At 41.3% G+C, this 27,808-nt stretch overlaps 2 protein-coding genes across 5 annotated transcripts in view; both read left to right on the top strand.

The window, feature by feature from the left end:
- Window positions 1–1,965: 1,965 nt before the first annotated feature.
- On the top strand, window positions 1,966–23,492 carry LOC117706680 (UDP-N-acetylglucosamine transferase subunit ALG13). Of its 2 annotated transcripts, XM_076932601.1 has the most exons (3): window positions 1,985–2,102; window positions 10,083–10,397; window positions 18,797–23,492. In XM_076932601.1, the coding sequence occupies exon 3, from the start codon at window positions 18,825–18,827 to the stop codon at window positions 19,320–19,322; it is 498 nt and encodes a 165-aa protein (XP_076788716.1). In that variant the 5' UTR covers window positions 1,985–2,102; window positions 10,083–10,397; window positions 18,797–18,824; the 3' UTR covers window positions 19,323–23,492. The 2 variants fall into 2 exon arrangements, with proteins under 2 accessions (XP_034355576.1, XP_076788716.1); XM_034499685.2 differs by lacking the exon at window positions 10,083–10,397 and having other exon boundaries at window positions 1,966–2,102.
- The window catches only part of Fhip1a (FHF complex subunit HOOK interacting protein 1A), a 235,797-nt gene continuing 209,954 nt past the window's right edge, over window positions 1,966–27,808 (top strand). For 2 of the 3 annotated variants that reach the window (XM_076932600.1, XM_034499684.2), the window contains exon 1: window positions 1,966–2,102. The gene's annotated coding sequence lies outside the window, so the exon portion shown is untranslated. The remainder of the gene's footprint in view (window positions 2,103–27,808) is intronic. The other variant, XM_076932598.1, reaches the window with a different exon arrangement.

Genomic DNA, 27,808 nt, shown 5'->3' with positions numbered 1-27,808 from the left:
TAAAAAGAGGGAAGGTTTATTTTGGCTCACAGTTCATTATCAATTGCCCAGTTGCTTTGGCCCTGTGACAGCATAGCACACCATTATGGATACTCATGACATTTGAGAAAATTCTTACTTTATAATTGTTGAGACTGTAATGTTTATGTCCCTCAAGTCCCCAAAGAGTGCTTGGCACACAAAAGTTACCCAAGTATTTGTTGAATAAAGGAATGATCTGCCCACATTCCAAAGGCGGAGCAGACCTGTGACCTGCTGTGCATAAAACCCTGCTCTCTTAATTTCTCTCCCTCCCGCCCCCTCTCCCCCGTTTTATATGCAGGAACCATTTCTTATCTACAGGTGGTAAAAGTGAAAGCTGGTGATTGGGGACAGTGGCGGCGGCAGAAGGGTTGGTGGCGGTAGTGATGGTGGTGATGTACAGGTAGTGGGAGAAAGCGTGACCATCAGCCAGTTGCTATAGGTGCAAAGAAAATTAGAAAACTAGATCTGTCCGATTTTGGTTATCTCCGGATGTCATTCATGCAGAACAAAGGAAGACACTTCCTTAGAAGCAGGATTTGGTGAGGCGCCAGTAGGATGCTGTGGTGGAAAACTTCCATATCCGCTTTTTGCAGACTGTGGTGTAGCCTCATCCGCTGGGAGGAGGACTCACTTCAAGTTTCAGCCACACTAACCACTGAGCAATGCAAATGCCAAGAGAGCTGCTAACCAAGATCCAGATTCCTCCTATGGGATTTAAAGTACAGGAAACCAAGCCGGGACAGGCAGTCCAAGCACATAGGGGGGTGGAGACTGAAGAGGAGAGCTGGCGTGGCATGCTGCTTTCAGTCCTTAGGCAAAGGTCGCCCCAGGTCGAGGGCTGCGCCCTGGAAGAGGGTAAGGTAACATGCAGTGCCAAAGGGCCACCACCTCCCTACTGTTCTCGATTCTTCTGGAGAGTTCTGAGCTGCGAACTTTCATCCTTGCCCTGGACTGAACATATTAAACAGCCCTTTCTTTTTGGCTGGAGGTGGGGTGGCAATGGGGATAGTTGCCAGTGAATGAGCGACACACACCTATGCAATACCCTCAAACTCACAAATGAGGCCCGAACGGCTAAAATTACCCCTAAGAAATTAAACTGCAAAACTGCAACTCTTGCCTCCTTGCTGGGAATAAATTGCCTCCTGTTCATGCCAGCGAGTTTTCCAGTTGAACAACAGGAGACTCAAATCTACAGGGACTATCCTGTCATGTTAAAGTTCAAATATCTGAGGCAAAAGAGAACAAGCGAAGGGAATCCGCGTGAGGCGATGCGTCAAGCTCCGCACTCAAACCTTCTAGAAGTGGGAAATCTAAGACGTCCGCGCGTCGCGGTGTGCAGCTGCCTTTTCTCTCAAATCCCTAGAAACTAGCGGTGCGTGCCTGCTTGTCAGGAGTGGTGCTGGAGGAGAGGCGAAGCTCGCCGGAGAGGCGAGCCCCCAAGGGCGAGGCGTCCTCCATAGCGCTCCAGTTCAAGTTTCGGTGGAAACTTTCTCGCAGAGGCTCCGCCCCCTTCACCTAGGAAACCCGTGCGCGTTGTTGTGCACGCAATCTGAGTCTCTGGAGCACCTGGCAGAGGCGGGTCTGGGAGGCAGGGCGGGGCTTGCCGGGGGCGGGGTCTGAGGCAGCAGAGGCCCTAGGGGCGGGGCCTGGGCGCGCTCCCCTGAGTCGCCCGGCAGGTTGGGTCCCGCCCCTGCCACCTCCCTGCCCAGACTCCTCTGAGGGTGCGGGCTGTGGGGCGGGGACCAGCCCGAGACCTGCGAAGCTCCGCCACCGGCTGACGCGCTGGAGAAAAGTTGTTCCTCGACCTTCTCTCGCTGGGAGATTTGTCCCCGGGTCCTCAGGCTGTGTTGAAGCCAGGGCTGGAGGTCACCGCGCCCAGACGCGGGAGGGCAGCTGCCCCGGCGCCGGGAGTTGGGTGTTGGGCCCGGAGGAGCCGGCTCAGTCCTCTGTTGTGCCCTGTGCACTGGCCCCTCGGTTGTTCCCCCCTCCCCCCACCCTCAACCCCGGACCGCTGTACAAACTTTCTGACCGTCGAGGGGACACTGCGTGGCAGGAGGATCCGCGACCGTACGCAGGTAAAAAAAATCTGTGCTTGGAGGATTGCTTTTATTTTATTTTAGGGTGTTGGAGGAGGAAGAGGCTGTCCTGAGAACCTCCTTCCTGCATCCTGCTGGGTGGTAGGAGCAGGTTTTGGAGAGAGGATCCGCAGGACGGCTGGGAAGGTCCCAGCCTAAAGCCCTGTGACTGCCCGAGACTCTGCGGGCTCTTGCAGGCGACGTTACTCATGACCGACCCTGGGCGAAGAGGGCCAGCTTGTTTTGACGGAGGAAGATGTCATCAGGCTCTCCACTCCCTTTCTCGGTCCTTTGGGTCGTAGCGCCTGGGTCCCCCAGGGGTAATTGGCAGAGCCGATGAGATCTGGATCTGTCTTCCTCTCCAAACCTTTCCTGGCATACACCGGAGACGGAGGCGGTGCCACTGGGCTTGCAGCACTTTCTTGCTGTGAGGAATTTATTGTTGGCTGGCTGTTGCTCAAGTTCATAAATTCTCTGATGAAACAGAGTTTGAGTTATGGTTATCAGTGCGTGTGCGTGAGTGTGTGTGTGTGTGTTTCCCCTGACTTCAACAAAGCTCTCTTGTTAACCTCACTCATGTGAGGTTAGCTAGTTATTGTTTTATTTCAAGCTCGGGTAGATGAGGTGTTGGTGGTGACAGCTACTGTGGTTGTTTGGAGTTTTGAAGAGGGTCCGGAGAATTAGCCCAGGTTGGCTCTAGCCTCCTGTACTTGACAGATCAGCTGTCAACCATTCTACAGGTGCTGCAGCCTTCCAGATACAGGGAATACCACATCCCCTTCTCCAAGGGTAAGAGCTCCAAACCAGGCTGTTCTCAGGAGGAGGAAGGGTGGGAAAGATGGCAGACCAATTGTTGCTTTCTTTAGGTTGGGCCTACTACTCATCAGTTGGTTGCTCTGAGACGGCCCTGCTATCAAGTTCATCTCATTAGGAAGTCAGCTGCTTTCAGCTAATAGCCATAGCAGCTCTGATGAAATTATATAGGTCATTGAAAAATAATTCCTGCTTAACCATCTTTATCCTGTTGATTAGCAAGGCAAAGATTTTCCCTCCTTGATGTACCTGTCTGACCTCTCTGGTGCACCAGGCACTAGATAGCACCAAGCTGCGTAGACCTAATGGACCCCAACCAATGTCCTCATTTGGAGAATGTCAGTGGTCTTCTTGGGACAGAAACTGAGTGAGAGATTCAGTCCAATACGGCAGACAGGTTGGCTTTACTTTTCTGATATTAAAGACTGATTTCTTTGAACACCAACAAATTCTTTCTCATGACACTGATAAGAATTTTGTCCATCTTTGTTTTGATATGAGTTAAGTTTGAGGTAGCGTTTGTCGTTTGTCTTATAGTTTTAGGAATAAGATTAAATTATATGCGGGGGAAGGGAAAGAGAGGTTGGCATCTCAGAAGTGGATCCAGAGTGGCTGAGAGTGGCTTAGTCATTTAGGCTCACCTGCCCAGCTAGCTTTTTCTTGCTTCCAACTGCTGGATGGTTCTGTACCACCCAGGTTTGGTTCAGAGCTCTTTCTGTAAGGTTCTTTCTCTAGCAGAACTCTAAGAGTCAATAGCTATAAACCAAGAAACAAATGTACAAATGTATGTAGCAAGGTGGGGGTGAGGAGAGAAACCAGGGAGTAAAATAGTGAGCTTGTGTTACTTTTTTCTTTCCACAGGGTTTTAAAGTCAATGCCTCATGCTTGCTAGGGAAGCACTCTATTCCGAGTGACATCCTCTTTTACTTCTAAGAGGAGACTTTGGTGAAGAGTATCCCTCCTGTGTGAAAATATTACAAAATGACCATCTCTGATCTCTGCTTAGACCCCTGACCTTCATTCTCTGTGCACTTTTCCACAGGCTTGTCCAAAAGGCAGACCCTCAGACTCTGGCTCTGAAGCTCAGTTTATAGCTACTTCATCTCTATTCTCACCAAATTCCAGGCTGTAGTTAATAGCCTACAGGGAGGAATGGTGCTCAAAGAGTGAGCAGAACTCCAAGGGTTTTGTTTATGGATCTGTTGGATAGCACAGTAACAGAAACAAACCTTTCTACATGATTGACAGGTGCTTTCAGGCTGCCATATTTAAGCTGTGTAATGTGAACACCTTTCAGTAAGTACATTGTACTTAGACCACACAGGAGGAACAGATGAGGCTTGGAGTTGTGAAAGAGACTTGTTTAGGACATACTCAGGTTCTGGGAATAGTGCACTTACACTTGAATGTAAGATTTTTGACTTATGGAGCATACTTTGAATTTTTTCCCTGTTATAATTCATTAAGTTTTTGGATGTAGCCAGGCAGTGGTGACACACACCTTTAATCCCAGCACTTGGGAGGCAGAGGCAGGCAGATTTCTGAGTTCGAGGCCAGCCTGGTCTACAGAGTGAGTTCCAGGATAGCCGGGGCTATAAAGAGAAACCCTGTCTCGAAAAAACCAAACAAACAAACAAACAAAAACAAAAAACAACAAAAAAAATGTTTTTGGATGTAAAGTTTGTGTGTGTATGTGTGTGTTGGAAGCCAGAGGACAATGTTATGTGATTTTCTCAGTATCCTTCACCTTGTTTTTTGACACAGGATCTTGTATGAACTCCATCCTGAGAGGTTTTCCTGTCTCCATCTCCAGCACTGGGATTGCAGGTTCACTGATACTATCACTGGCCTTTTTATTTGGTGCTTAAAGCATGCACGTTGCTGATCAAACTATCTCCCCAGCCCAATACAAGAATTTATCAAAATGTACTTATTTATTTATTTGAGTGTGAGAGAGTGAGCATGAGAGCCAGAGAACACGCTAGTGCCCCGGTGCATGTGTGGAAGTCAGAGGGCAATGTTTGTGGAGTTGATTCTCCCCTTTACATGGATCCCAGTGTAGGAGCCCAGGTCATTAGGTTTGCTCTTCAAGCCTCCTTAGCCTCTGAGCCATCTGTGGCCAGCCCCAGATCTTACCCTTATTAACCCAAATGAGAACTCCTGTGGAGACAGGACAGGAGTATGTACACACACACACATGCACACGCACATGCACGTGCACACGCACACGCACGCGCACTCTCAATGGAAAAAAAAAACCCACAACAAAACCCCCAAGCCCAACCCAAATGTAGTGATAAGCATGTCCTTTAGGAGCACTGGAGTAACTACAGGAAGACATAGCTGTGGGTTGCAGAGTCTTTTAAAAGACTTTTTTTGTAGGAGAGGAAAATATAACTTAGGGTAAAGAGGTAAATTTAGGCAAGAGTCTGCTGAGTTTGGCTATGCATTTTATGATATTAGATAATGCCTTATTCTGTGTGTATGCTTTTTTTTTTTTTTTTTTAAATCTTTTGGCAAGGATAGACTCAGAGTTTGCTGTCAGATTTTAGAGCTAGCGGGGACCACTGAGACTGCTCATTTCCCATTCTCTCATCCTGCTGGTGGGGAAGCCGAGGTATTGACTTTTCCATGGTTTACTTGATGTCTTGTTATAGTAGAGATGAGAACCTCTCTCTTACATTCTTTTCCAGGCAGGTAGAAAATTATGTTTATAATCCCTCAAACACCTTTCCAGCATATTAAGCTTTTAAAAGTTTTTTACAATGTTGTGGTAGTCACAGGACTATGAATTTAGGGACATTATCTATTATTCCTCTTATTTCCAATATGAAAATACTTCCAATACTGTTAGGGTTTGAAGAATGCATACTTTTTGCTGTTAAGTCTGCAGTTACTTTCGCATAGAATTAGTTTATCTGCAACTATTTGGAAGCTGACAGTATTGCTCAGTTGAATTTGATAAACTTAAAATTTGAAGCCCACTTTTATCCTGAGACGCTGTTACTAGAACAGGCACTATAAAGGCTTTTCCAGTATCTACAGTGTTGCATAAATGTTAATATCTAAGAGTAAGGATATCACTGCCTTCTGAAAGAAAAGTCGGGATATTTTCAAGAATTGTAAAGATTTCTCTATTTTTTATAAGATTTTTGCCTACTTTTGATTATAGTACTAACACAAAATGGTTATTTTTCTGATTATGTATGCTATATATTATCCAGAATAAAAAGCTAGGTATTAGCTGGGCAGTGGTGGCGCACACCTTTAATCCCAGCACTTGGGAGGCAGAGGCAGGCGGATTTCTGAGTTTGAGGCCAGCCTGGTCTACAAAGTGAGCTCCAGGATAGCCAGGGCTACACAGAGAAAACCTGTCTCGTAAAACAAAAACAAAACAACAACAACAACAAAAAGTACATTGTGATCTTATATTCTGAGAAAACTGATGTAAGTACATGTATTTTTCTTCTTAAAATTTTCCTTATAAATATAATAGCTGATACTGAATCCTGGTGTAGATCCAGAAAATTTTCTTAAATTATCTTGATTTAAGAAATTTTATTTAAAATTTATATATTTAAGAAATTTACTCAAGAAACTTAAAAGAACCTTCAAATAAAAATTTTTAAATAAGTTATTTCTTAAATTATGTATTTGCTGTTAATAACAGTGAGTTATACTATGCAGCTTTCAAGTTTAATTTTATTTATTTACTTATTTATTTTGCTGAACTGAGAATGGCACCCCAAGGCCTCATGTATGGTAGGCAGATGTTTCTTTCACTGAGCTACCCTCCCAGACACTGTTTTTTATTTTTAATTTGACAATGCATCTTAAAAGGGTTTCCATGATCGTGCTTGTAGGTGACCCTTGTGTCTTTGTGCATTGCTGTTCAGGACTGTATTGAGAAGCTGTACATTGGGCTGTTTAAATAGCTTCCTATTCTTGGGAATCTGCGTGGTTTCCTATATCTTCCATGAATAGCTCTAGAAACCACCTTTGTAATTCTTTACAGTACACATGTGTGCTTTCAGTAGGAAAGTTTATGGAAGAGACATCGATATGAAAATGTCAACTTCCCTTGATTTACACTTCCAGTAGTGTCCCTTCAATGTATAGTGATATTAACACCTTTTTCTTTTTCTTTTTCTGATTGTACAAGGCTGAGGACAGGGGAGGTCACCACAGGGCAAAGCTCTTAGGTGGGGGTTACCTCATTTTCTTACATTTCAGGTTCTTTCGGTTTTAGTGTTTTGCCCGAAGAGGAGGAGGTAATGGAGAACAGGCATAAAATTACTCTGCAGTTGGTGATCTGTTAATTAGCTTTTATAAAGCACAAGTTTTCTTTTTTTCAGCATTTTCTTCAGAGCATTTTTCTAGGACATGCCATTAAGGAGTTGAGAGAAATCCAGTAGGGTTTGCAGAACGCCAAGGGAATGCATTGTGGTTCCTCTCTTTGTGTTGTTAGAGTCGCTTCTTGGCCATGGATTGATGATAGGATCTTTGGGTTTGTAGAAAGTATCAGGAATTGATTCATTCTCTCTCTCTCTCTCTCTCTCTCTCTCTCTCTCTCTCTCTCTCTCTCTCTCTCTCTCCCACTCCCCGGGTTTGTGTGTGTGTGGTGTTTATGTGTATGTGTGGTGTGTGTGTGTGTGGGGGGGGGGTGTAAAATGTGAAATGAGAGGAGTGGGAAGAACATTCCAGGGTTTTCTTGTGGAAAGTTTTTATTGACCATCATGAAGAGGTGATTAAGGGCAGGAGATCTCAGTGGTTAGGAGCATATACTGCTCTTCCAGGGACCTAAGTTCAGTTCCAAGTACCCACGTATTAGTTCACAATTATCTGTAACTCCAATTCCAGTGGCTCCAACACACACGCAAACACAGTAAAATTTTAAATCGGTAGCATCCGATCTGTCTTGTGGTACGGCCAGGTTCCTGACAAGGCAAGGCCTGAGGCATGAGCGGCAGCCACTGCTCAACTCTGACCGTAGCTCATGGCGGCCCAAAAGCACTGGCCCTACCACCCACGAGAAGACAGCATAGGAGATTGGCTCAGTCTCCCATGCTGTCTCCACAAGGTTGGGCTAAGCCCAGACCATCCCGCCATCCATGTGGTACCTGGTAGAAATGAGACTATTGTTTAAAGATTATCCAATAACTTTATATATTTGGTAATGCTCAAATATCAAGACGCCCACACAGTTGGAAATGTTAACCAATTAACTAACCTACATATAAGTTGTCACCCAGGACTGCTCTCGATACATGTGTGGCTCTCCATGGATCCTACATCTGTCCTCTTCCTAGCTCCTCCTCTTCCTCTTCTTCCTTCTTCTGACTCCTCACTCCACCTACCTCTCATACAGCCCAATCGCTGAGCTTTATACAAATGTAGTGGGAAGATATCCCACTACAAATCCTCTCATACACATAACATAAAATAAATCTAAAGGGAGTTGATTAATATTTTAATTTTGTTCAGCTCTAATTCTATTGAAGATGTACGTGTTATTTCTCAAAATGAGAATCTTTGGTTTTGTTTCTGTGTTTTTTTTGTCTTAGATTTATTTTCTTGGCAGTGTATTATAGTGAGTATGAGAGAATATATCTACATATGTAGATTTCCATATGTACATACCCTATATAGGTACATGTATATACAGTACTCTATAACTACACAGATGTGTACATACATTCATAATATAGTGATTTATTAAATTTTAAAATGTTTGAAGATCACTTAACAGAAAACTTTTTGTATTTTCTCATATTTATTACCAAATATTCCTTCTTTCCTCTTTTTTTTTTCTTTTGAGACAGGGCTTCACGTGAGCCCAGGCTAGCTTCAGACATGCTATATAACTAAGGCTGACCTTGAACCCCTGATTCTTTTGTATTTGCCTCAAAAGTGCTGGGTTTGCAGGTGGGCACTGCCATGCCAGGCTTTGACTTTTAAAAAATCTGTGTGTGTGTGTGTGTGTATGCAAGTGTACATGTGTGCTTGTCTGTGGAGGCCAGAGGACAACCTTGGATGTCACCTTTAGCAATGCCAACCTTCTCCTTTGAGACAGGTCTGTCATTGGCCTGCAGCTCACAGGCCAGCGAGTGCACCTCAGGATCCTCCTATCTCTGCCTCCTAGGTACTGGGATTAGAAGTGTGTGCTAACATCCCTGGCGTTTCTCTGTGTGTTTTCCAACCCATGTCCTCATGCTTTCGTGGAAACTCTTTACCTACTGAACCATCTTTCTAGCTCCTGGTTTTCTTTATGAAAAAAATTTTAATAAAAATTTCTTAGATGTGAACTTTATGATTTGCATATATAGTTGTTTTGATTTTTTTGTGGGAAAACACATCTAATGTATTATTTTTGATTATTATCTATTCTATAACACTAGCATTCTTGATATGTTGGATATTTTAAATTTCTATATGTTACAAGGTATTTGCATTTTTGTCTTATTTTAAAGTCATGATATAGTAGTTTAAATGCTTATGAGAAATCTGACAATAGAATTTTTATTAATCTTTGTTTGCCTAGGGAAACATAAAAGTATTTGATATTTACCTATTTAATGTAATAAAAACATCAGCCAGCTGTGGTGGCCATATCTATAATTTAGCACAGGAGATTCTAGGACAAGACAATTGCTGCAGATTTGAGGCCAGCCTGGGCTACATAGTGGGCTTGCCTGAGCCACAGTGCGAGACCCACTGCCAATCTCCTTCCTACCTTAAGCCAAAAAATCTTAAATCAAAGCCCAAACTCAATTGGTAGTATTTGTTTCTCCTCAGCTAGATGAGATCTCCTCTGAAGTTGCTCCTTGGACCTTTGACTGCCTAGGACTTGGCCTTTTTGAAAGTTGCTTTGGACAGTAAGAATCAGCTTCTAGCAGTTGAGAAGTGGTTGAGCTGGCACATCCTTTTTTCCCCTTAACGTAATCCTCCCTGTTGACTAGTTTTAGGATTGGATTGTCACCAAGGAGTGGCCATTCCTTCACGGTGAGTCATAAACTCATAGGGTTGGCAGTGTTTGCTGACTCAGCCTGCCTGGCTCCTCCCGATGTCCTCCAGCCCCTGACAGGCTGAGTCGGCTCTCACCTAGACTTTCTTCCTAAACTTGCATCTTTATTGCTGACCTTTGGAATCCTGGGCTCTCTTTTCCAGTTCTTCCTTATAGTTCTGCATGTAAATCCTGGTATCAAGCTGACCTACAGAGACCTGGAAGTGGTAATGTATACCGTAATCCTAGCATTGAAGACAGAGGCGGGAGGAGCCACAGTTCAAGGCGAGACTGGCTTCATAGCAAGACTCTATCTCAAAATATATGCACTACAATGCAATGCAGTCCGATACAGTAGACACAGCACAGCACTACCTGATGCAGTGCAACCCAAGTAATGACCTGTCAGAGTTCCTCCTATGAGGAGAGTCATAGAAATGTTTGTCATTCACCGTCTGTTGCAGTATCTTATTGCAGAGGTAATTATATGTAGTTTTTGTCTTGCTTCTGGTTTGCTTTCCTTCTCTTTATCTCCTACTTCCATATCAAAGTCGGTTTAATTTGCTAAAGTGTATCTTTGCTCCTGTTTCTAGTCATGGCCCTTATTGCCCACTGGGTAATGACTCAGTTCAAGGTGTGAAGGCTTGTTTGACAGTCAACTTCCTTAGGCAACCCCAGAGTGTTCAGACTCATCCTGGGTGTGCCTGTGAGACTGTTATTTCCTGAGTTGGTAGGTTTAGTAATTCAGATTGCTCTCCTTAATGTGGGTGGGGCTCGGTCCCTTACTGAAAGTCAACAAGAGGTTGAGGCAGCAGGAACTTGTTCGATCTTACTGTGGGGCCTGGGGATCATTACTTGTGTCTTCCTTCCCTGACTGTTGAGGTAGGGCTTAGGTCTTCTGCTTTAATAAGTTCCAAATGGGAACTTATTGCTTTTCTTATATTCCAACTTTCCAACAGCACACCTTGGGACTTCATCTATAATCACATGTATTAATTCCTAATAATAAATCTGTTTATAAGGCTCCCCCTCTCTGCATCCCTTACTCCCTCCCTCCTTCCCTTTCTGTCTCTCTCCCTCTTCATCTTCATCATCTCCATCTTCCAACTCCCTTTCTCCATCTCTGTCTTCTCCACCAGCCCCATCTCCATCATCCTCATCTGTCAGCTCTTCTCCTGGATGTATTTCTTTAACCCCCTTGACTGATTAGGGCTTCTGTGACCTGATGCCTGTGCAGAAGCTCTGTTTGGAGTCTGCTTGTCTGTTCCTCATTCCTGAACTCACTATATGTCTCTTCCTCCTCCCTCCTCTTCTAGGCTCAGTCTTTCCTCTTTCCAGGTATGTCAGGAATGCACCTTGTTCCCCATTCATTCTTGCTTGGCTGTCTCCCTGAGATGCTATGCATCTCAGTTCTCTGAGGACATCTTAGGAACCTGGGCATCTGATGGCCATGTATCTTTGAAATGTTTGTCCATTTCTCCAGCTAAAGTATAAACTCTTTAAGGACTGAAACCAAGTTATATACTCAGAATTGATTGATGTTGGTCATAGGTGCTGCAGTAGAGAGAAAGAAACTCACCAAGATTCTAAACCTTCATTTCTTGATGGAGCAGAGGGGTTCAGCCTTCTTGGAAAAGACTGGCACCTAGCTAACTCACCCCAGTTACTTGAATAAAAACATTATACAAGGTTAATTGAGGCTGGGAATGATTCCAGCTATCAAAGTTATCTTGCTCTTGCTGCCCATGAGAGCAGAGGACCCACACAAACGTCAGTCCCTTTTGACCATGGCCAGCTATAACCAGAAGTAAGAACTCCAGGTTTGCTATGACTGTCTTAGGACCAAGGGCAGTGCAGCTGCAGGTTCTTATGTAGCACCAAGTGCAGATTCTCTAGACAGACAACATTTCCTCAAGGTTCAAACGGTCTCATAACAATTTCTCAGCCTCTACCCAAACATACTAGAGGCTTTGCTCAAACATGTCACTCAAAGGCAGACACAAAGGCTTTACTGTATATTTCAGTACAGCACACAAATCTCCCTGCTCTGGGCCTGCCATTTTTCTACTTAGGAGATGGCCAGTTTGTATTTACCTACTAAGATTTTTTTCTAAGTACTGAGGGAAGAAAAGGTAAATGAAGGGCTTGCATGACCCCCTTTGCCCTCCGGATCTTGAGACCATGGTAGAAATGTCTAATTCCGGAAGGGACCCAACCTCTTCCCTGTGCAGTGTTCTGTGGAGCACCTGCCAGTTCTTTGAAGTTGTTTCTAGAAAGGCCCTTATATATCATTCTTGACTTAGAGACAACCTTTATTAAGGGAAAAGAAATTGAGTAGTGTTTAAAGTCCTGTTGAGGGGCCTGAGAGATAGCTCGGCAAGTAAGATGCTTACTGCTCTCACAGAGGACACAGGTTCAGTTCCCGGCAGCCATGGAACTGCAGCTACAGGGGGATCTGGCCTCTGGCCCCCATGGGTGCTGGCACTTGTGTGTACCCACTCCCACATATACATAATTGAAAATGCAGTAAATCTTTGAAGTTCTGTTGAGTCTGTCTTTGGTCCCATAGGCTTCTCTTGTATCTTTTATAATTCTCTTTGCTCTGCTTCTGCCTGAGTGTTTCCCCATTTTCCTAAATATTAGATGACACTTCAGGCCAGTAATTTTGAACAAATGTGAAGATGGAATATGGAAATTGAGTGTATGTTCCTAGGAAGTTTGTATATGTCTAATTTTATGACAATTCTATCCCAGCACAGTGTGATATTCATTATTTCTCACACAGTGGGATGTAGTTTTAGAGACTCACCATTGGAAATTTGATCTCATTCTTATCTTTAGCTGGTATTTAAGTTCAGAATATAGCTCAGCCTCTGCTCATAATCTCTGCTGCTCTGTTCTCCTGTGCTCATTTTAAACCTAGCATAGTTGGCTTAGTTATTATCTTTTGTTTATTGAGTCTCTCCAAATAAGAATTAAATTTCTGTCCTCTATAAAGGGCAGATATCACTCTATATTAGCTTTGGCTAAGCTGGCTTATATCTCAAGTCATAGACCAGTGGCCCAGCACTCAGGAAATGCTTATTAATTGAATGAGGGGGGTGTTGCTGGCCAGAGGCCCTTAACCTCTGAACATCTTTGTGGCTTAAGCTTTCTGTTTTTAAGCTTTCAGCCTTTAAAATCATTTTCTTTTTTTCTTGCTGCTCAAAACTCATTACAATTTGAACGTGAAATGTCTGAGCAGATGACTGTGTTGATGTGCCGGCCCCGCCTCAGGCTTCTATTTTGGGAGGTGGTAGAAACTTTAAGACATGAAGAAGCAGGTCACGGGAGGTACCCAGAGGTCATACCTGGTCCTTGATGAAGTTCCTCTGTCATGTAGCTCCTGCTACCATTAGGTTGTGACCAAACTCATGGACCAAGTCACCATGAACCCAAACATTTGAAACAATGAGTCAAAACAAACCCTTCCTCCCTTGAACTGTTCATGTTAGGTAATTTGTCACAGTGATGAGTAAAGCTAGCACATCCCTTCTCTCTAGACTTAGTGTGTATGTGCATGCGTGTGTGCATGCGTGTCCATCTGGCCTGCTTCTCAGGTCTTTATCTTAGTAATAGCCATACCGAGAACCAAAGTTATTTTACATTTTCCTACAAGTTTACATAGTACTTTCACATGTATGATCTTACCTGAGGTATTCATTGAGTCTGCAGTGGTGATTATATTCTTTATATGGCCTGCCTGTGATCAAAGCCTTCAAGTTAGCAGACCCTTTTGCCATTAGGGGATTCCTCTACCATTGAATCTGCTTGATGCTTGGGCTCTGCTGTAACCAAATCAACGCAGGAGTGTGCCTCTTTGACATTCTCTGGCCTTGTAGGAGCAGTCATCAAGAGACTGCTCTGAGAGTGTGATGTATGGCATTGGCTTTATGGTAGGAGGGTCTTCAAGTAAAGTGAGGAAAATGAGAAAGGAAGGGAAGAAAGACCATCAATAGACATTTAGGGATGCTTGTAATGGCAGTCCCTTAGCTCATTGTTCCACAGGTCCCTTTGTTACCACAGCTCCCTGCTGCCCTACTGAGCAATGATGGGAACTACAGGCCAGGATCTGAAGAGGCCATGCGAGCAGAAGGAGAGGACTGAATGGGGGTGAGAACTAGTGACTTTCAGGTTCTTTGCCAATAAGTTGTCTTCCCTGATGTCCTTGCCCTTCTTGCTTTTCTCTGAAGGGGAAGCTATTTTCTTCCTAAAGGCTTCCTCTTCTTGCCTTCAAGCCACAGGAGTGCTCAATAACGATTAGTGTGTACAGATGACACAGGGGTATTCCTCTGAGCAAGTGGAGAGCTGTAGGCGTGTCATACATTGACAGGTGCTCACAAATCTCTTTTTGCCGTTTTGAAATATCACTGCCAGGGGAGTTGTATACAACTTGTTCTGACAGAGTGATCTTAAATATTCATTCCTTTTAGCCATTACTTTAAGAGAAGTGCCAGCGTTTTGCAGGTTGCCAGCAGCAATTTTGAAGAAATTGTATTATAACTTTTTCAAGAGACCTATTTTCACATAATTCATTTATTTATGCATTAGCTTATTAATATTTATTTAATGATGGAAGAACATATACTTTGGGGTCAGTGGAAATCAAGTTGCTAGATGGTTGTCTTTGACTAGTTATGCCTTCTGGTAAGTTAATTTACAGTAGTGTGTGAGCCCATTTGAGTGTAATAGAAAGAGGATGAAGTTTGAATGTGAATATGGTTCAAATCCTTGATATTTTTATTAATTAGTGGACCATCTACTAATTAGTAAATGGATAAGTTTTTTTGTTGTTTGTTTGTTTGTTTGTTTGAGACAGGGTTTCTCTGTATAGCCCTGGCTGTCCTGGAACTTACTCTGTAGACCAGGCTGGCCTCAAACACAGAAATCCTCCTGCCTTTGCCGCCCAAGTTTGTTGTTGGTTTTTTTTTTTTTTTTTTTTTTTTTTTTTTTTTTTTTTTTTTTTTTTTTTTGCTTATTCATCTACAAAACGGAGACTCATCTATAGAATGCAATGGCATGTATCTGTAATCCTAACTATTCTATGCTGAGGCAGGAAGATCATGAGTAGAGTCCTTACCTAGCATGGGCAAGGCACTGAGTTTGAGCCCCAGCACCACAAAAGGGGCATGGGAGAAAGGAGGTAATGATGCCAGCTTAGGAAGTTTCTATGGGGTTTAAATAACATAACATATGTATGTAAATGCTCAATTACGTCAGAGGAATAATTAATACATGCTATTGCTACTTATGTGCTAAAGATCTATCTAGCACTTTTCCAAGGACTCTGAAAGTGGTTCAATAGATGAATAAGCTATGTCTGCAGAGCTATGAAAGATGGTGACAAATTCATATCTAACACACAGGAAACCAGGCAAAAGAAACTGGAAAGATGGTTACAGTCTTCAGACTCACGGTGGGGGCTATATTAGGACTCCTGTCATCTCATGTTGTTGAGGTGCAGTCATTGGTTCATAGGACAAAAGTGTGGGAGAGGTGAGGTGGATCTCAGAAACCTAAGCTGGACAGTTCTGTACTACATCTATTTTCTCAGAGAAACCCAAGCCGTCTCACGGTCCTGTACTACATAAACTCTCTGCCTTGCATATCTACCCCTCTTCACATTTGCTGTATTCACATGGCTCAGGATATGGCTATAGGAAGCCAGAAATCACCCAGGAAGAGGACTCAACCTTCTGGACTCTCAGTCATCTCAGGAATGGTCCTCATTCCCCTTGCTTTAGTGTTAACTCCCGTCCTGTGCTTAGGGGGCAGAGATTACCCAGTAATGTCAGAGTTGTCTAAAAATTCTAATGGGCCAGGGAAGAGGAGCTGGATTTGAAAAGAAAGATTGTTGAATCTCAGGAGAAAAGAGGGAAGTTGGACAGCAAGAGCCCAAGGCATATTTGCTCCTGAGGGGGGAAGTGGAGCTTGAGCTGTTTGCTAGGAGAGAGTGGATGTGGGATGTAGAAGATGAAGACTGCTGAGCCAAGGGCTCAGGTGCAGAAGGCGGCTTTGTTAGTCAAACAGGACAGGGTAGGAACAGAGTGGATGATTTCAAGTGTTTGGTTGAAGAGTTCCCCACAACATGATAGGATAGAAACCCAGAGACTGTTAATGGATCATCATAGTCATACTGTATCCAGGCTTTTATTGTTTAATATATGGTTTATGTTGCAGGCCAACTAATTAAAATATTACCCAAAGGGTTATATCAAAAGTGAGAAGTTGTGCTCACTGACTGTAGATGAAGTCGTTTTAGTAAGCAAGAGGCAGATATACGTCTTGGAACTATCTTAGATGCTAAATACTGTGAAGCTGTAGACCAGGTGCCATCTTCCCTTCCTGGTAAGCAAGCAAACAAACAATACAAAATAAATAACAGAAACCTCTAGCTGGGTGTGGTGGCTCATTTGGGAAGCTGAGGCAAGAGGATTGCCATAAATTTTAGACCACACTGGGCTACCACATAAGACCTTATCCCAATCAAAAACCAAAGACATGCAAAACAAAACAAAAACCAAACATCCCCCAAACCCCAAACCTCCTAAATAAAAGAAAAACCCAACACCCTACTTCAGAGGAACCAAAAAGATGAGTCAGATACAATCCTGCTTTGAAAGGAATTCTATCTGACAAATGTAAAATGAAATAGGTGTAATCATTAGCACCTTGTTACCTCTAATGAAATAGCAGGCCTGGGGATGACCATCAGCTGCTGCTAAAGTCATTAAGCCCCCATAAATCACTCCCCAACAATCCTCTTCCTCCTCCCAACCTAGGGAAGCAATAGGCCAGTGGCTCCTGGGGAACTCTGTATGTCATGTCGGGTAAAAAATCTTGGGTCCACTGATCAATCTTATCATTACAAAAAGAGAAAGAAATGAACATGACATGCCTCCTGATTTAATAGGAAATAGAATCACCTACAAAGTTTCTTGATAAAGAACTCAATATGATTCTGACCAAGACTTTTTTTTTTTTTTGGTTTTTTGAGACAGGGTTTCTCTGTGTAGCCCTGGCTGTCCTGGAACTCACTCTGTAGACCAGGCTGGCCTCGAACTCAGAAATCCGCCTGCCTCTGCCTCCCAAGTGCTGGGATTAAAGGCGTGCGCCACCACCGCCCGGCGTGACCAAGACTTTTAAACTCATTTTTCTTTTCTTTTCTTTTTTTTTTTTTTAAGAACAGGGGAAAAAAAGGATCATGATAAACAATCTAGAGATTTAAAGTTTAAACTTAAAAAAAACCTTTATGTTATATGTCTGAGTGCTTCATATGCATGTACTTCTGTGCAGCATGTGTGTGCTTGGTCCTTCAGGGGACAGAAAAGGATGTCAGATCCCCAAGAACTGGTTACAGGTGGTTGGTTGTGAGCTATCATGTGGATTCTGGGAATCGAACCCAAGTCCTCTGGTAGAGGAACGAGTGCTCTTAACCACTGAGCCATCTCTCCAGCCCCAAGAGATTTAATTCCTCAAACACAGAATGTGGAAGTCTCTGTTAGACATATTACTCAGTTTGTTTTACCAGTGGCCAGAAAGAGGGAAGAGGAAGCATTATTAGATAGGAGATACAGCAACTGTGTTGGGCTATTGGTTTGAAGAGAATAAGTATGTATGAAGTTGTAAAAATAAAATTATGAGGCAATTCGGAAAATTCAAGCTCTGACTAGATAGTAGATAAATTAATGGACTATATATATTATTTAGGGAATGATAACAGCATTATAAAATGGAATTATAGAAAGTTGCCTTTATTTTGGGTACTGGATATTGAACATTTGCTTTAAATCCATCTAATAAGGTTGAGAAGTGGGGAGGAAGATTGTCGAGGGCCGAGTAAGCGTAGATAGCACTGTTAACTTGGGAGCTAGGTAGTGGTCTTCACTACACTAGTCTCTGTAGTTTGTGTGTGCTTCATTTCTCCTGTTTATAAAAGACAGGTATGAGAAATCTAATAGCATTGTTAAACATCCGCCCAGTTCTTGGTAGATTTTTGGAAGTACTTTGTGTATTTGTGTGTGCATGTGTGCATACCCTTCTAAAAAGTAAAGGATTAATAAAAATCCCTTCACTTCGTGTTCAGAAATTATAAATGACCTAGGGTTTAGCTAATCTCCATTTTTCTTTTTCTAAATTTGTTAAACAGTGGTGCATGTACAATGTGGCATGGTTATATTTGAACTCTTGTTGAAATATCTTTGTTCAGTGTATAAAATTTTGATCAGGTGAACATTTTTATTTTAGGGAGCAACATGTATTTTAGCTGTTTTAATGTGATCATGAGATGTCCAGGCGAACCTTACCTTGGCATAGCTAGTATGTCCCCTGGGGCAACTCAGCAGTGGTTCAGGTTTTCTGTAAATTAGTCTTCTGTGTAGGTCCACAGTGGTAGAAGCCTTGAGATTTTAAGCCCTAATCTCAGTCTAGTTAACTGTTTTTTGGTCAAAATCAAAACTGCTAAGAATTTTGTAATTTTCCTTCCTCATTCCTGTTGGAAAGATTTCAAGGTAGGATTTGAATATAATCACACTGCATAGAATACAGCCTTTCTCCAAGAGTGATTGTGACAGATCAGAAGTATAGTGGGGTTTTAGAAAAATATCACTGAATGATTAATGCAGGCTTAAGCATACCTGTTATAAATCATGATAATGGGCCAGATGGTATGGTTAAACGCTAGCTTATTTCACACATGCTTTAGTGCCTTAGTGGGGTTTGGGGGGGGTTGGGGGAAGGAAAACAGAAATTCATATGTATTTAAATTTCCTTAAGTAATGCTTAGATTGAGACTTAGATTAACAAAAGCAGCATATTTAAAAGTGCATTTTGCCTTTAGAAGTCATATTATATCTGGAACCCGCGCGATGAAGAGAGTGTTTGTGACCGTCGGGACCACCAGTTTTGACGACCTCGTCGCTCGTGTGGTTGCCAAGGATAGCATTCAGATACTCAAGAGTCTGGGTTACAACCAACTGGTCCTCCAAATTGGTAGAGGCACTGTGGTGCCTGAACCATTCAGTACTGAGTCGTTCACTCTGGATGTTTACAGGTATAAGGATTCTTTGAAAGAAGACCTTCAGCAAGCCGATCTTGTCATTAGCCACGCAGGTGCAGGAAGCTGTTTGGAGAGTTTGGAAAAAGGCAAGCCACTTGTGGTAGTTGTAAATGAAAAGTTAATGAACAATCATCAATCTGAACTGGCAAAGCAGTTGCACAAAGAAGGTCATCTCTTCTACTGTACCTGCAGCATGCTGCCTGGGCTATTACAGTCAATGGATTTATCAAGGCTGAAACATTATCCTCCTGGCCAGCCAGAAAAATTTTCTGCGTTTTTGGATAAAGTTGTTGGATTACAAAAATAAACTCTCAACACTTTAAAATACCCCTAAGCCCAGTTCATGGAATATGATTAAATCAAAATAAATTGATGACATGTATTTGTAGAACAATATAAATCAATATATTTACTATAAAAATATTATAAGGGATTTTGTGGCATAAACATTCCAGTTGGGTCTAGCTCCTAATTTTAGTAAATGTTTAAGGTTTCCCTAACTTTGAATATGTAGCGAGTCCTAACTTTGAAAACGTAGCCTTCCCAGTTTTGTCCTAAAACTTCAAAAAACAAAAGCTGAGCAGTGGTTGTGCATGTCTTTAATTCCAGCCCTTGGGAGCCAGAAGCAGGTATATCTGTGAGTTCAAGGCCATTCTGGTCTACATAGTGAGTTCCAGGACAGCCAGAGCTACCCAGAGAAACCCTGTCTCCAAAAACCAAAACAAAACCACCAAACCAAAAAAATTAAAAAATGTTAATAAGAATCAAATATTAGATGCTATTTTGAATAAAAAATGCTAGCAGTGTAACATTTTGGTGAGAAAATCAGCATTTGTAAAATGGATCATAGTCTTAAGAGACAGCATTTTTGTATTAAGCAGAAAAAATGGGTTTACTTTGTAGAAGCTAATAGTTAATTTGAAAATGATCAAAGTATTTGATGGAGTAACTACTTTTGTCCTGAAGTATAAAATAGATATGTTCACCTTTTGAACTTCTTCTGATCCTTCAAGTGCTGGGATTACAGGCACACACCACCATTCCTGGTAATATTTGTTCCTCTAAAACAGAGAAAGACTGGGGAAATTGTTCAGTACTTGCTGTGTAAGTGTGAAGACCTGAGTTTGCATCTTCAGGATAAATGTTAGTCAGGCATGGCAGTGTGCATTTAAAATCCCTGTGCCTATGATGATATTGGTAGGTGTAGACAGAATCCCTGGAAGACATTGCACTCAGCAGCCATTATTCACAACTGAATGGTAAAAAGAGACCTGTTACCAAGCAAGGTAAAAAGTAAGGATAGAGCCTGGTGTTTTCCTCTCACCTCCACCAGCTCAGCACAGGACACATGCCTACATTCACATGGGTACATACAGATATGTAGGTAGAATGTGATAATCTTAACAATGCCTTCAAGAATAGGGAATAAATCCAAAAATATAACAGTAAAAACAACAACAACAAAAAAAGTCATTGACTTACTATGGTCTTATGGCTTTTCTTGGTAATTTTCATATTGAATTTCTTTCAAGTCAAAAAACTGCATTTTGTGGGTGTTATAACTGTGGTTGGAAAATCTCAGCATTAGAGATTTTGTTTTCGTTTTGTTCCCAGAATTAGAATGTAGATGGTCTATTTGCCATTCGTGTGAGATCAGTAATAGTCCTGTTTCTCTTTGTCCTTGTTGAGCTGCTGTACACATTGCTTTGTATGAGTTTATGCAGTCTTAAGAAAGATATCCTGAGTGGGCCAAAGTTTAAATATAAGATCTAAAGGATGGGGACAGGGGATAAGGGAAGTTAGTCAGCTAGCATGGTGGGGCTTGCCCTTGAGGCTATGTTGAAGTCTTCATACAAATACCAACACAGTGGACCTGTAGGTATCACTGCACCTTATGTACATGTAAACTATCCATACCATGGACTTCAACAGTCTCAGGAGCAGTATTCCATACGAATTGTCATCAAGCCCCACCCCCACCATCTTCAACTCACTTTACCCTGCCCCTCTTTTGTGTAGCCAGTGCAGGTTCAATGTAAACAGTTTATGCTTTCCTTCCTCCAGTTCTGATTATAAAATGACTCCTAGCTTTTAGATCTGCTGCTCTTGTTTCCAATTGCTATCTTGTCTCACTCCTGTTAACTCAATAAACTCCTTAATTTCAGAGATACCTTTGTCGAAAGAGTCTTGGTTTAAACTCTGTATGGTTGACTACCTTTTGAACTTACTATGTTCTGTCAAAGGATAAAGTTGCAATAATTTCAGTTAATGATCTTAATTGGATTTCTTTTTATCTAATTTGTTAATTAATTAGTCAATCAATTAATTAGAGACAGGGCTTGCTATGTAGCCCAGGCTAGACTTTAACTCAAAAATCTTTCCATGTCAACCTTTAAAGTTCTGGGAATACATGAATGTATAAAGTATGTGATCATATCAGGATAGTTAGCATTTTCATGTCAAACATTTCTCAATCATGTTTTTATGTAAGAAAGTCTTTGAACTCTTTTTTCATTTCTTATAAAATGTATAATAAGTTGTAACCTCTAGCTACCATGCATTGCTATAGACATCTACATATTCTTCATACCCAACTATATTTTGGTACCAGATATGGCTCCATCCAGTTGCTCCTGTCCTTCCTGTTCTCTGGTAATCACAATTCTACTGTCTTTTGTGAGATCAACCCTTTATTTATTTATTTATTTATTTGGCCTTCCCATATGAATAAGAACATGTGATATTTATCATTCTTGAATCATCTTTATCTCTTTATTCTATAAAATAGAATGTGTTTGATTGTCCAGGGAAGGGAGATTGGTTTCAGAGAAGAAAAGAACTTAACGAAAGTGGGAACAGAATAAAGTTGACTTTTTCATGTCAAGGTTTCTTTCCCTGAAGCAAAAACAGAGCAGAGAAGTGGTCAGTTAGCACCAGTTATTGCAGGTTCCTTCTTTTGTATAAGGATTAAAACCAAAGGAAATTCATTATCATACCATTTGAAACTGGCCCATTTGGGAGATTAGAGTGTTACTCTCTAATCCTGTTTTGTTGGATGGTCAAACAGCCCTGGCCAAGCTTAGTGACTGAGAGCTACAATCTAAGTGACTCCATTTTGGTTTTTAGCTTAGATTGTACAGGAGCTTAGTTCAAAATAATAACTTCCTGTAATTTTTACTTAACAATCATTGTTGACTCTGTGACCAGACTTACAGAGAAGCTGGATCTATGGGAAAGCTGTCTTTTCTGGAGGGTGTGAGCTGGAGATGGCATATCAAAGGGATAGAGATATAAAAAAAGAGTTTTCCCTGTGGGTCAAGGCTTAGACCTAAATCTTCGCAGGCTTTGTGGGCATTGTAGTTGCTTACTAAACAGTTTATTATGAAACTTGGTGGTGATTATTAGATCTCAGCTGTGTCATCGTTTCAGAATTATAAAAATCACCCAGCTTATGGACCCGGCAATAAAAGAGAAATGAAGTATAGGAACAGAGTGGTTCTCTTTTGCTTGATTTGTTTTGCATTTTTAATAAATGCTTTTGTGCATGGAAGAAATACTTATTCTGTAATATTTCTGAAGGTGTGTATTGTTTCATTATCAAAGTACAGCACACAGTTTCTCAGTCACTCATATGTTTACATAAAGTGAGATGCTGTTTTGTTTATTATTTTTATGCCTTTATTTGCCATCTAAAATATGATACAGAAATACCATAAATATGATGTAGAATGCTGATTGAAAAACTGACCTTAAAATTTGTATGATTTTTACTGTTTGGTTTTCAATTGACCAAGACACTGTTTGGCAAGATCAAAGGGTTACCTTCAAGTGTGGAATATTTCATACGTATTTTTTTTTTTTTTTATCAATTTCATGTGCTTAGAGGCTCTCAAGTCCATTCATTTCTGTCTGTCTTTCCTGCTCTCCCTGGTTGTTATGGTAACCTTTTTCACTGCTCTCTTCCCATCGATCTCCACCTTTAGTGGAACCCAGCTGGATCTCAGTTGCTCTCCCTGCTTTGCACTGGAGTCTGGTTGGAGTTTCTCATTGCTTAATGTTTGCAAGCCTCCATGATTATCTTCCCAGCTTCATCTTATGCTACTCTGTCAGTAACGCTCAATGCTTAAAGACTGCCTCTCTCCCAGACCTTCTAATATATCATGCTGATCCTTGGTGCATGCTGCCAGTCTGTATGGAGTAGCATCTTCCTCTGCCCAACTCTTTGCATGCATCTTCTCCTCAGTCCTGCGTGTCCAGTGAACTTCGATTTAGCTCCAGCTCGACTTTATGTCTTTACCCTATAATAATTGGATCTTACTGCTCTAGGCTTTTGCATCACCATGTATCTTTTTTTTAAAAAACTGGTTATAATTTACGTTTCTGTGTAAATTGGTTTTGTTATCTGACTGTAAACTTCATGAGGGCAGATGGTGTTCTGTGTTTGCTCACTATTATTAAATCTTTAACCTTTACCATATATTAATGTCTCATGAGTGTATGACAGAGAATGAATTGGATTTGGTTGATATCCAGTTGATTAATTGCACCCACAGTATCATAGATGCCATAAAAAGAGAAATGGGCTTTTAAGAAAATAATGAAGTTGTCTATTCATTCCACATCTGCAATTCTTTGAAGTGGGTTTTGGAACAATTCTAGAGAATGATCTTTAAGAGTACAGTCATCTGTCATTTCTAGAACCATTTGAAGATGCCCAAATCTGCAGATGCTCAGGCTCTTACATGAAATGGTGTAGGATTTGCATATGATGTCTGCACATGCTCCTACATATGCTAAATCACCTCTGGATTATTTATAACATCTAAATCAATGTACACTATGTAAGTAGTTGTATTGTTTAGGGCCGGGATGGGAAGGACATCTATATTGTTCTGAATTATTTTTTTCCTCAAATACTTTCACTATGTGGTTAGTAGATTCAAATCCCACAGACATAGAGGACCAATTGTGGTTTACAAACTACTTTAAAAAGCGTAAAAGCTTTTGAAAAAACATATACTTTTGATAAAAATAATATCCATGTTAAAGATTCTCCTTATTTCTGAAAGTATGTGTAGCCTACAGACATCAAATTCCACATTCAAAGGACCAGATTTGCTACAGTTGAAAATTTAAAAGAATGTTTTATACATGGAAGCAATCCTATAAGAGTTGCTTCTAAAATGTTTTGAGCATTGTCCGGCATTTTTGTAATAAGGATGTAGTCTTTGAAGAGACTAATTCTCTTATGGACATGTGGTTTTTAAATGTAATTTAATTTTATTTCTGTTTTTGTTAAAGTCTTTCACAGAGTCATTCTTCATGCAGAAGGAAATTTCAGTTTTGCTGCTGGCCATGAGGTGGAGGGATGTGTTTTTTTTTTTTAAGTTATTCTCTTCGTCTTAGTATTTTTTGTTCTTCATGGGCAAATAAATCTTGCAGACCTTTTTTTTTTTTTTTTTTTTTTTTTTTTTTTTTTTTTTTTTTTTTTTTTAACTAGAAAGGCTTGCAATGGGGGATCAAGTTAATTATAAAGAAGTTTAAATCTCACAGATGTTGAATTCTATGTTCAGGGCAATTTCCTCTTAGTGTGAACAAGTATAGAACATATGCCAAATTCTTTAGTTGAAAAGAATTGGGGTTTCTTGTCAAATTGTATTATTCAAGATTATTTATTCAGTCCTTCTGTTGACTTAGCTATATGCACTTCACCTCCATTATACAAGGCACTGCCCTTTTACCATCTGATTTTAGGGAGAAAGTTACTATGCATCTTTCTTGTCTCCAGTAGCTTAAATTACTGCTGCTTTTAAAGCAGGAGCAACTGTTTTAAATAACACATACTCATTTTTTTTTTTTAACATTTTAACCCTTGGGTACCTGTAAAAGCAATGATTGGAGATTATCTTCAAGTGGGTATTTGCCCTGGTTCCATGCAGGCCACTGCCAGGCTATAGTTTCTGCTATGCAAGCCCTTTGAGAAAATGAACTCCCATCAACACAATTTAGATGTTTTCACTGGAACAGGCAGCCGAGAAAGCTACCATTTGGGTGGGAAGCCTTAGTTCTCTGTCCAGGAACAAACATTCTTTTGACCTTTCCTTCTGGTGTCCTTGTCTGCACCTGAGCCACGGAAGCTCAGTGTGCCTTTGCTTTGTTTCCCTTCCCACTTGCCGATAAAAGCTTACACGTTCCTGCTGCTTTGGTTTTGACATTATTTCCTTCTGCAAATATATTCTTTGTGCCTAGCAATAATGTCAAGATTTGTGAGAGGATTTCTGCTCTTTTGAATGTGGTCTGTTGAAGAATGGTCCTTTGCCAAATACCAGCACAAGCAGGTTATTATGCTTTAGTCAATAAGGCTGGTGAGAGAAATCCATGAGGTGTTGAGAGGACTTGCTTTGTTCTTTGCTTGTCTGTGTGAATTTCAGCAAGCTCTTCTGTAGTTAAGTTGCCACCTTCTAGTGCCCGGCTGACCTCCAGACATCCCTGCTTCCAAATGGAATTGTCCCTAGAGGGATTTGAATGATGTCACATGCATTTTGACTGAGACGCACTTACATTTTGGTTTAGTCCTTTTATATTATTCTTTTTAAATCTTCTCTTCTTAAGCTGGAGTCATGTTATTATGTAATGTATTTGAGAGGCAAATACATAGCTCTTACCTGATTGTCCCTCTGTTTCTTGTGTGGGACATTAAAAGAAAGAGAATTACTTTTTTTTTGGTGACATAGTGACATCTAGGGAAATTATTTTGTGTTGACTCCAGGAAGTCTCAAGAATGATGGCAGTAACGTGCTGAAGTCACTTGTGCCTACGAGATGAGTACTGAGTGCTATGAGGTCACAAGAAGTTAATGGAGAATTAATGCTTTGTAAACATAATTCCCTCCTGCTTCAAATAATGACCTGCTCAAGTTCAGACAGTGTATTCTATAATCATTCAGACATGAATTGGACAATTTTAAACTGGTTAAAAAAAGGGGGGGGGTAATAAAGGGTGCATGTCTGGCCGTTTGGCTGTGAAAGCCAATCTTCTGCTTTGCATGACAGGCTTGCTAGTCTTTTAGGGAGGGACCTGAGGTAGAAAGACTTTAACCAATGTAACCAATGTCAGAGCTGGCCTCTGAACCCTGACCTCTGACCTCACAGCTAGTGAGTGACCTACAATACTCTGCAAGGCCACCTTTCCTCTGGCAGGGAGGTGTTATGTTCCTTAAGAAATAAGACAGAATCATGGGCTGGCCATGCAGCCCAGGAGAGAGCTAGCTTTTCATCTTCAGTACTACAACAGAAAAGTAGAACTGAACTGTTTACTGAAAAGAGAAGACAGATTCAGATTTAGAAGCTAAAAATAAGTACTTGAGCTTTGGTCAAATCAACATGAATGTATAACAGTGGCTTTGATTTCATAGAAATAAGAAAGTTGTTTATTCTGAGTCAAATATGAGTGATAACAGTTTAGGAGCACAGATTCAAGTTACTATGAATCACGTGTTCAACTGGGGAAGAGATTACGTGAACTTTTGTACTCACAGAATGAAAGAAAACTGTAAGTCAATACAGTTAGCAGTGGGAGCATCCCTAGGTGGAATGTAGCACAGCAGGCATGTCTTATATAGGCTTCAGATGTTCAGAATCCTGCAGGGTTCTTAGTGTAGGGTTGGTGGACTTAGAAGTATGCCAAGTTAAGTGATGTATTCTGAGAAGGTTGCCTATTAATCACTAGAATGTCAGGCTAGGCATAACAGTTAGGATAATTGGCCTTTGAAGGGCCGAATCAAATCAGATGTAGCAGCACAGGCCTGTAATTCTACTATTCAGGGGCCTTGAGGCAGGGGGATCACAAGTTCAAGGCTTGCCTGTTGTGAGTTCAGCACCTATTTGGGCTGTACAGTAAGATCTCATCTCAGAATAAAAAGTAAAAAGAGGGCTGGTGATATGGTTGCGTAGAAGAGGGTCTGGGTTCAGTCTCCAGCACTGGGTGTGGAGGAGGTAGTTGGGTTTTGTTTTGTTTTTAGAGTTCAGGAGAATTTTGGCTCTTGACCTACAACATTCCATCTCTCTCCATAATCACATACAAGATCAAGTATCCTGCAACATCTTTAATATTCACCTTCTTCAGAGAACTGCATAGCAACATTCTGAGCTCACAGAAACTTACTGAAGGCATGATGTGTGCTAAGCACTGTGTGAGATGCAAGAGAGGATGCCAAGACCATCAACTGTCAGAATGTAGGAAGTATATAAAATAGAAGGGAGGATTCATTCACTCCAGAGGACATGTATGTTGTGCTTGTGGTGTGCCAGGAATAGACACCATTCATTAACTCACCCTGAACTTTTGATTGTCTACTATGTGCCAGATGATGTTCTAGATGCCAAGGATGTGACTTAGAACACGGGTAGCACAGTCTGTGTACTCATCGTGCAAGTGTATTTACTGTGAAGGAGAGAAACGGTAAATACGCAGGAAAAACCCCAAGCAAAGGAGCAAGATGGACTGTGTGCAATGAGTGGGTGAATATGTTAGATGCAAAAATAATAAGGTTTTTATTCTGTCTCTTGGAAGCAGATTTGTAGAATGTAAACTACCTGATCTCCTATTCAGAAAGATTGAAGTGAGTTTGATTTGGTTGGGGAAAGAGCCTACTGTGGAAAACCTGAAAGATCCTCATGAAGATTCTGAAGGATGACTCCAAACACTGAGCTGACAGGACCAGTGTGGACGGAAGCTGAGGGGCAGTATGAAAACTGGGCTGTCCGAAAGAGATCTGGAAAGATGTGATGATTA

Source organism: Arvicanthis niloticus, chromosome 4 (assembly GCF_011762505.2).
Source record: "Arvicanthis niloticus isolate mArvNil1 chromosome 4, mArvNil1.pat.X, whole genome shotgun sequence".
Classification (NCBI taxonomy): Eukaryota; Metazoa; Chordata; class Mammalia; order Rodentia; family Muridae; genus Arvicanthis; species Arvicanthis niloticus.
The sequence above is the reverse complement of the archived record's forward strand: the minus strand, read 5'-3'. Positions and strand labels throughout refer to the sequence as shown.